General features: G+C 34.1%; 1 protein-coding gene across 1 annotated transcript; it reads right to left on the bottom strand.

Annotated features, from left to right (window-relative positions):
* Positions 1 to 1,236: 1,236 nt before the first annotated feature.
* Positions 1,237 to 6,203, bottom strand: LOX6 (PLAT/LH2 domain-containing lipoxygenase family protein). Its single transcript, XM_020374268.3, has 9 exons — positions 5,806 to 6,203; positions 4,779 to 5,056; positions 4,423 to 4,660; positions 3,803 to 4,135; positions 3,621 to 3,706; positions 3,197 to 3,304; positions 2,795 to 3,096; positions 2,401 to 2,667; positions 1,237 to 2,148 (listed from the first exon to the last, which is right to left on the bottom strand). Exons 1-9 carry the CDS (start codon positions 6,167 to 6,169, stop codon positions 1,389 to 1,391), a joined length of 2,736 nt encoding a protein of 911 aa, XP_020229857.1. The 5' UTR covers positions 6,170 to 6,203; the 3' UTR covers positions 1,237 to 1,388.
* Positions 6,204 to 9,862: the final 3,659 nt, after the last annotated feature.

Raw genomic sequence — 9,862 nt, 5'->3', positions numbered from 1 at the left:
GACATTGATACAGTTGATGTGTATGGATTCTGTGAGAGTCATATGATGAGAAGTTTAAGCAAAACTTAACTATGATATAATATGATATTTTAATGTAGTAATGTTGTTTGACATGCATCATATGCATAAATATTTTTTTAAGGTACAATATGGAATACACCGTTAAGAATGAACTGTGTAAATGCTTGGGAATCAGTCCTTGGAGACAATCATGTTTGGAAAGTCTCAGTCTTACCTATTGTGTGCATGAAGCAAAACGTGCATGATTCCGCTCCTGATTAGATTATGGTAGTTTACCCTCTTAGTGAAAATGAGCGAAGGTGTGACTTGATGTGTACTTTTAGACTACTCTATATGTTGTTTAAGACAATATACCACGTAATATTTTTATCCCATGTTCATTGCATAAATGCATATGCGCAATCTATTGTGTTGGCTTATTATCTTATAGATAATTGTAACATATATGTTTTAGTATCACATTAATGTTTTACCTCTTGTTTGTGTTTGGTTATCCAACTATAGTCTACGCTGTGAACTAAAATGAAATATTTCTTATTCTCCTTGATTTTGTTTTGTTCTTTTATTTTTGTTGTAGGTAATCTTTAGCATGTTGTTGAGTATGTTTATGATGAAACTTAATCCTTTTTGACGAGTTATACTCAAAGAAAATATGATATCGAAGTTTAGTTAAGAATTTCTTTTATAATATGTTTTAAGACAATTGTTATTTCCTTTATAATTTTAGTTAGTTTAAGTTATTATTTATTTAAATAAAAATGTAATACTCTTTATGTGAAACACGTTCTCATTTATGAAAGATTTGTCATTTAATTTATTTATTTTAATGTGTTATGATATGTGGAATTGAGTGTATCATGATTCCTATAATAGAAAAGACAAAAATGACAAAGTAATGGATAGAGAGACGACGGTGAGAGGTTGAACAGGCTAACAAACAGATTCACTACAATTTTAGGCCAGATAAAATGCTTTCTATACTAATTACTAAACAATGAGTTTCACGAAGATAATTTGAATATCACTATTTTCTGGGAAGTGCCACCACTTCTTATTTAGTAACGAATTTCACCTGATAAAGTGCGTGTTTGAAGAATCCTGATCATATAAAACAGGTGTAAATTATTTGTATCTTCTGCAAATTTTCATGGTTTCAAGGTGGTTTTCACCTTGACGTTGCGACAAAAAAGTATAGTAGTACCAAACAGGCAGAAATTGAATTGCGTTGTAAGGAATGGTTAGAAAACATACTGTTATTAAGTTAACATTTCCCCCCATAAATATGTATGCTTACACGTGGTTTCTGCTAAGAAAATATGAATCGGATAAGAGATAGTAAACAATAAAGTTCACATCGATGCACTTGATCATATAGATATACTGTTGGGAATTCCACGACCGGTTACACCTGGCCCTGAAGTGGGAAGCAACAGTTCATAGGGAGGAACACCTGCACCACTTCTGTTTCTCAAACGGGGGTCCTTGTTTCTTGCATTTATTATTTCCTCTATCTCCTCCAGCCTAGTAGAGAATTTATTAAACAATTCGAGGATTTCATGGTCATTGATCCAATGACTATGCAGAGGGTTCAAATGGCCCAAATACTCTTCATCAGGGGAATGAGTGGAGAGTGTGTCCTGAACAGCCATTACTTTGGTGGCTTGAAGTTGAGTAGGAAGTGATGATAGGAAAACAAGCTGAGGATTTTGAATGAACTTCTCGTAATCAGGATCATTCTCCTGTGGAATGAGTTTCCTCATGAGGGTAGGACGGTTAGGCACGTACCCTCCAAAGGGATATTGTCCAAAGTTTATGGCAGCATGTTGGCCTGAAGCAACCCATATCATTGTGGTGAGTATACCAGATAGGTCCTCTTTGGTATCGAGTTTAGGCCACCAGGGCTCATTCTTTTTGTCACAGTGACCCTTTAGCTTGATTTCACTCCACCATGCTTGGAGCTCAACATCTGATGTGACTGAGTTTGGATCGGAGTAGAAGTGTCCAACATAAGATTCTACCCATTCTTTTATGGCAGACCAGATCAAGAGTCCATCTGCAGCATAAGGGTAGTCTTCGATCACAAGTTTTACACCACAGGGCATTGAAGGGTCTTCTACTGCCATACCCCTGAAAAGAAGATTGGCTGTTAAGTATTATCAGACTAATAGTATGCTATGTTATGTCCTATGAACAAAAGTAAAAATGGTAGCAAAGCCATGTTACTAATAATTAAGTGAAAAAAGGACAACAAAGGAAGATTCAAAAGCATTGAAATCAATGTTACCTCCGAATAAGATCTGCTGACAGTGACTCCATATCAAATCGCCACAGAAAAAAGGACAACAAAGGAAGATTCAAAAGCATTGAAATCAATGTTACCTCCGAATAAGATCTGCTGGCAGTGACTCCATATCAAATCGCCACAGGTTCTTGTAAGCTGCTGAACTAAGCTCCATGGCATACTTTCCTGGACTGAAAGATGCTTCAATTATACCCCCTCCATTTATCAGATTTTGCCGAGCAAGTGCATTAATTTCTAACGTGTAGCGCATGTGAGGGTGTAGTAGCTTGTATATTGGATGCATTGAGCTTAGCTGTCTATGAGTAGCAATAATATATGGCTCCATGCATGCATGAGTCCTTAACCTGCACATTACAAATTTACACTGAATGTTACTCTAAAATCTAAACCAAATGTGAGAAAATGCACCATTTCTTGTGAAAAAGTCATTTAGCTATAATTTGGAATTTCCATGATGAGTTGCCTTATTACCAATGATTTACTAGTTGATGGATGCCAGCATCATTAGAGCAAACATGAGCTTTTGCTAACTTCCAAATCCAGTGTGTTGTGGCATCATGCCCTTGTGTGTAAACTCGTTTGTTTGGTGGGGAAGAATGCGTTTCAGGAAGTGAAAGCTCAATTGCTATAGGACGCACAATACCAGTCTTTGCATAAAAGAGAATTGTCCGAGAGGCATAAGCTTTCCTCCCAGGCAAAGAGTTCATCTTCTCTATGAACGGCAAAAGCATGTCATGGTAATCAAGGATAAACAGTCTCTTTTCCTCAATAGCCTACCAATATATATAAAAATAATTGGTAGTAGCTAGAGCTAACGAATTTTTGCCAGATAAACAGGTCAAGCTCAAGTAACAACAGAAATATAGAGCAAACCTGTTCCAAGCTCATTCCACCAAGTTCTTGCTCTAGAAGTTCCTTTGTTATCGCTGATTCGGGAGGGCCATAGACAGCAGGATCTAGCTTGCTGCGGATAGGAAATTCCTGTGGAAGTCAAAGAGAACACAGATAAAACAAACTGATACTCTTTCAAACTCCTAGAAAATTATTTGATTATCTAGAATTGTGAACATGTTTGATACAAATTTCAAGGAATTTTTAAGAATTTTCTATTTAAAAAAGTTTTTCTAAAATTGTATCCAAATCGTCGTGATCAAGTACCAACCAATTTCTACCTGACGACGCTATTATTCTTTTTTATAAAATGAAAAATGTGGTTATGTGTCAGGTATAGATTAATCAGGACACATGATCACCGACTATGTAATAATTCCTCCTCTTAAGAGATATGAAAAACTACCTTCAACAGCTCAATATTCACTGGATTGACCCCAGCTAAGGCTTGCCTCGCAAATTCATTGTCCCGCAACCAAGCAAATCTATCCCCTGGAATCATACAAAAGGAACAAGTGAAATGAACGTTGTTTTGGGATAAAACAAGGTTGTGTACTTGTGTTGTATTTGCTTCAATAGCATGCATACCTTTTATAACCGCAGGGATCTCATATTTCAACAAACTCTCCCCAGCACTCAGGACCTGTTTCATGACCTTGCCAACCAGGAGATTTTCCACCACCCCTTTGTGCTCCTCATCTCTCAAAAGAACACCATCGATATAAAGCTTGTCAATGTCGGAGAAGCACTTGAAAGGAATGTCTGAACTGGACAGAGTTGCCGCGAGGGAGGGTAATAGATTGTGGAACAGAGCTTTCAACCTTCCAGCAGAGAAAGTGTTCTGCTTGATCTCTTCAAAAGTTTCATCCCGCGGCACATACACCGGATGAGGCTTTTCAATTCTACTCTCAGACAGCGGATCTAATTGCATTTGCATAATATCCATTAAGCCATTACACACCCCATTGAACATGCTATTCATTCATTCAAAAAACCCAACACAAAAAATATCTAATAAGATAGCAGTTTTATATTAACAAGTCGTTAGTCCTGAACTCGATTATTTAGAAGTCTCAGGTTCCAGTTTTGTAGATGACAAAAACACCATTAGAAGAAGAAACTCCAGTAAAAGTGTTCAAACAAGTTTCTCAACAAATATCAACGGATGAATATTATGGTTATAAAAAATAATTAATTATGAAGTGTACCAGAGAGAGCGGGAGATCTGCCAGTTCTACAACGACGAGGATAAGGCCTCTCATGACCCCCAAGAACTGGCCTAGCAAGTTCTTGGTCCTTATCAGGGTTGCCCAAGTCATTGTACGTGTCATAATCATAGATTCTCTCATGCTCCTTTCTTTGGCCTTGTTGGTTACCCCTTATGCTTAACAAGTCCTCACGTCGAAGATCTTTGATACCAGCTGGTGTTTGTGCCGGTAAGTATACCTGTCCACGTGATAGTTCATATATAATTATAACAACTGTTACACGAGAATTAGTTTGATCATAGACATGGGATGATCATGCAATGTTTTCTCATTAATTTGGCTTAGTTGTAACTGACTTGGTTGTTGAATATGATTCTGCTTTCGGGGTTGTGATTTCGCGAATGAATCCACGTGTTTGCAGGGAAGAAAATGGGTCCTTCCTTGAAGCCCTTAACGATGATCTCGACTAGGTAGAACTCTTTTCCGTGAAGATTGGTGATGAGAACAGCACCAGGACATCCAAAGTCACTTGGTACGGTGAAATCAGCGGCGTATTCCACAATGTTAGCAACGTTCGACGGCTTCGGTAGCCACCCTCTTACGTAGGATTGCACGCTTTTCCCAGAATTAGTGTCTCATAAACAACATAGCAATAGCGCAAATCAGATAAAGACGTAATTAATTTATTTCATTAAGTAAAAAACTAAAAATATGAAAATAAATAAATAAAAGCACAAGTAATATGTTTTAAATTTAAAGTGCGAATTATTTTTTCCCAAATTTAATAATTTGTATTTATAGTTTACGAATTTAATTAGAATATACGACACTAATATTCAATAATCTGAACAAGACTTTCTTGATACATTCAACCCATATGAAAAATAGTGAAATATTTTTGTACTGATAATAAAATAAAATTAAACTCATATAGTTTTTATCAATTTAAAAAAAAAATGAATAACTAATTAGTATGTCTTGTGTAAAGTGATTTTATAATGTTATGTAAATACAAACCATTACATATTTATAATAATAATGATAATAGTTTTTAATTAGTTGACGTTAAAAAATTGTTTCCACACAACTTGTATATAAATATTATTATACTATAAGATAGTCTCTTAATTATGGAAATATTAAAATAAAAAAGTGCTTCCATACAGTGTGAGGAGAGACTAGAGATAGAGAAAACGAGTTTTTCCTTTTGGTCGAAGAAGGGGACATGAAACTAAAAAAGTTTCTCTTGTCTCTCACTAATCATAATTGGTGTGCAGCAAAACAGTTTATAAAGTGAAAAAAAAGTAGTGCTAATAAATAAAGGTAAAAAAAAAAAGAAAAAAGAAAAAGAGTTGAAGGTGAAGGTTTAAGAAACGAACTAACGAGGGTGAATTTGGTTACTGATGAGATGAATCTGTATTCCTTGACCAACAGCGTTGACCAAGTACTCCCATTGATCTCCAAGCTTGTCACTGATCTTCTCCTTCATCTTCTTCCTTATTGTAACCACCGCCGTCACTTGTATCCCTTCATCAACAACTGATACCACCGACTCCTTCTCCTTCCTCTCTTTCCTGTCCAGCGGAGAAGACGTCGTCGCTGTCTTGTCCCCGCCGCTCACCGCCGCTCTCCGCCATGTGGAAAGCGGGAACTGATTCCCCCTCGGCCGGCGGTTGCTGGCGAGGATCGCCGGAGATGGGCGGAGGGAGAGCTTTGAGTTGAGAGGCTTAAGCGCGAACGTGTCCATGCGTTCTGCATCTGCTACCTTTCTCTCACAACTCACATGCTTTTCATTTTATATATAAAAATAAAATCATCATATGATTCCTCCGCCAATCACTGCTCACCAAATTACTTTTATTTCTCAATTTTAAAATACTACACAACATATTAAAATTTTATATCATTAATAATATTAATAGTTTATTTATTATTTCTGTCTGTATAATAATAATGTGTCTGGAGTTTGGTAAATGCCGACTTCAATTGAGTATGGGATCGCCACTGACTGCATGCACCAACTGTTGTTAAACAGAGAACCCAGCTCCCTGAAATCCCAAGACGCGCCAAATACTCCTATTTTTTTTATTATAAATAATTAAAAAAATTACGAATATTTACAAAGTTAATTATTTATATTAAATTTTATTATTTTCTTTTAAAAAATTATTATTTATTTAAAAAAATATATATAAAAGAAAAAGAAATACAAAGTGGAAGGACCACACCAATCCACAAAGAAAAGCAACTTAGAATTCCAACAATACAAATGGAGCACAACCACTCCTACAGTACATGCTACAGCAGAATTAAGAGGATTTGGCAGATGTGTAATTTCTTCCTTTTCTTGACTTTTGATGGAAAGCATCTTGAGCATTCCTATCATCCAAAGTATATAAGGAGAGCTAAATATTTAAAAACATACATAATGAAAATCACTTGTTAAAGAAAGCTCTCTAGTAACGGAATGTGAAGGCTTTGAAACTTGAGCCATATCATCAAAACTATATATTTTTAAATACATAAATTATATTATTTATAATATCTTATTTGATTCTTTTAAAAAAAAGACAAAATTAAGCACTTTTAAAAAACTAATCGCACGTCATTTTCATACGGTCTAGTCGTTTAATGTTATGTTAGTAAACACATGGATAATGAGGGACCAAAGTCAATTTCCTAACCATTAAGTGTACTTTGAGAAAGACATCCAATGACAAAAGTTGTATAAAAAGTTATAACGTCTTTTTCTTTCCAAAAAAAAGATGACGTTTCAACTTTCAAATCAAGATATAGAAATATCTGAATTCGAAAAGTATTTACAAAAATATTAAATTGACTTTAATTTAGAAAGACTAATAGAGTGTCAAATTTAAGACTCTATCAAGCTTCAACCCTTGAAGAGTTACGCGTAATAGTGTAATACTATGTTTGTGGTTCGATTTAAAAGTTTTTCAATTTATTACCAAAATTATAATTTAAGTAAATATACTAACAATGTAATTTTTTTATACTGATTTCTAATTATAAATTGATATGTATAATAAATTTATTATTTTTCTAGTCTTATTTAAAAAACTATATTTAGTATATAATTTATAATTAGTTAATAATATGAAAACTTTTGGATTGAAAATGTATGAAAATTGAATACTAAACTCTAAAGATAAATCATGATTTGATTCAAATTAATTTGAAAGTAATATCAAATTTAATCTAATTTAATTCAATTGAAAGCGGTATGAATTGAGTTAAGTGATATTATTTTTATATTTTTTTTCTAAACATATAATTTAAACTTTCAAAATAAAAATATACAATAATGACAATAAAAATTAATTTAAATCATCAACTACTACATCTAAATTATAACAAAGTTAAAATAATTTTAAGATTTAAATTTTCATAAAAGAATTAATATGAAAATATATCTACTGCATAATAAAAATATTAAGAAAATAAGTTAGTATAATAATTCAAATTTTACTTATATTTTTTTGGTACACAAATTTTACTTATATAAATATGAGTTATATGATAATTTTATATACAAATGTAACACTGTAAGTTTTAGAGTTGATATTTTTAAATAATGTATATGTTGTTGTGATGTTTTGTGTTGAGTAACTTTGAAATATGAATATTTCTTATAAGTAAGTGATTTAAAAGATTTCTCTAGATTGAAGTTTAGCTTGACTTTGAGGGATGAGGTTCATAAGGTTTCTATTCAAGATAGAGTCCCATAACTTAAAGTTCTCAGAATCTTAGAGAGAGAAAATTATAGAGAGATAGACTTTGGTCCATGGATTCCTTCTCCCTTGAAGTTGCTCTTCTACAAGATTTATTCTCTTTCATAGCTAATTTTAGGTTATTTGTTGTGATTTAGGTTGTGGAAATCTTTAATCAAAGTTTGTAGAACCTTGTTTTTCTCCTCTTCTACCTTGGTTTTGTGCTACCTCAAGGTAAAGGAAGCTAAATTTTTTGTTTAATGGAGTTGTTGAGTTGTCAATTTGGTTATGAGCTAAAAGTTGTTAGAATCTTTGAGACTCGTAGCTTGGTGGATTGATTTTCTAATTGGGTTGCTTGTTGACATTTGAGTTTTGGTGTTCTCAATGAAGGAAAAAGATTTGATGCATTGGTTGAAGATTTGGTGGTTGCGTGCTCTTTTTTTCTTCAAATTTTGAGTTGCACGTTGATTTGTAGATGATATATAATGAGTTGCATTAGGAATTGAGTCTAATTGTGAGGATTTTAACATTTTGAGGGGAAGGAACTTTCTTGAGTTGATGAGTTGTTCTTGATGTTTATGCATGTCTTTTGGGTTTGCTCATTCAGAGCATTGATGTGATTGCTCAAAGCGAGTAAGTGCAACCTAATCATAATACTCTTTGACTTGGCTCACTTAGAGTGAGTTATGATCACTTAGAGCAAGATTCAGTGGCTCAAAGCAAGAAATTACTTGCTCAGAGCGAGTTGACATGGGGTTGCAAGGGTAGTTTCTATCCATTGTCGCTTAGAGCGAATTCTTGAACGCTCTAAGCAAATTACGCTCGCTTGAAGAAAGGGTTGGCTCGCTTGAGGCGACCATATCAAGACTCTGAAAGTTGCTCTTTGTTTAGGCTTGCTCCAAGCGAATTTTGGGCGCTCAAAGGAAATTTATGTCGCTTTGAGAGAGCCCAAGGGCATTTTAAGCACTAGTTCACTTTAGCTTTTGAATTTGATTGGCTATATGTGGTGTGATGAGGAATTAAGGTAGTTTATTGTATGTGTTGAGATAAAATTGTTACTAATGTTATCTATGTTGATCTATGAAGATGATGGTTGGGTGTTTATGATGTCAGATGAAAGTAGAGTTGAATTATATGATGTGTAAATGTGTAACTGTGTTGAAAGGGTATGATGTATGTTGTGAGTTGTGTGTTGATTGTGTACATGTGATGAATTTGCATCATGTTGTTGAGTTGTTGAGATGATGAATGCTAAGAATGCCTTAGGTATTGAGATATGGTGTTTTTGAGCTATACTGACCAACCTAGGATTAGAGGAAAAGTTATTTTTAAAGTTGCATATCTCATTATGTGGATATTGTATTATGGTGCTTTGAGAGCCCAACTTTGTTGAAAACCCTTATTAAAAAGTTAACCTTTGAAGAAGACAGTTGAGTCTCCTCTAGGACCTTAGTTTGTACCTTGTGTAGGAAAAGTTGAGGTACATATGTATAAAATGACCAAATTGAGAAAAGTACGAAGTCAAAAACTTAGTTTATAACCGAGTATCAGAAGGACATAGTATTTGAAAGGTAGTCGGGTGGACTAATCTCATAGAGACTTAGTTAAGCTAGCTAATGTCGTAGTAGACTCATACTCATATGTTTTACCCTAACAATAGTACTAGACTTTCTTATTTAAGTGGCTACATCCGAGAAATGAAATTATTATGT

This window comes from Cajanus cajan, chromosome 2 (assembly GCF_000230855.2).
Source record: "Cajanus cajan strain Asha chromosome 2, NIPB_CcT2T_4, whole genome shotgun sequence".
Taxonomy (NCBI): domain Eukaryota; kingdom Viridiplantae; phylum Streptophyta; class Magnoliopsida; order Fabales; family Fabaceae; genus Cajanus; species Cajanus cajan.
This window is presented reverse-complemented; position numbering and strand designations above follow the sequence as displayed.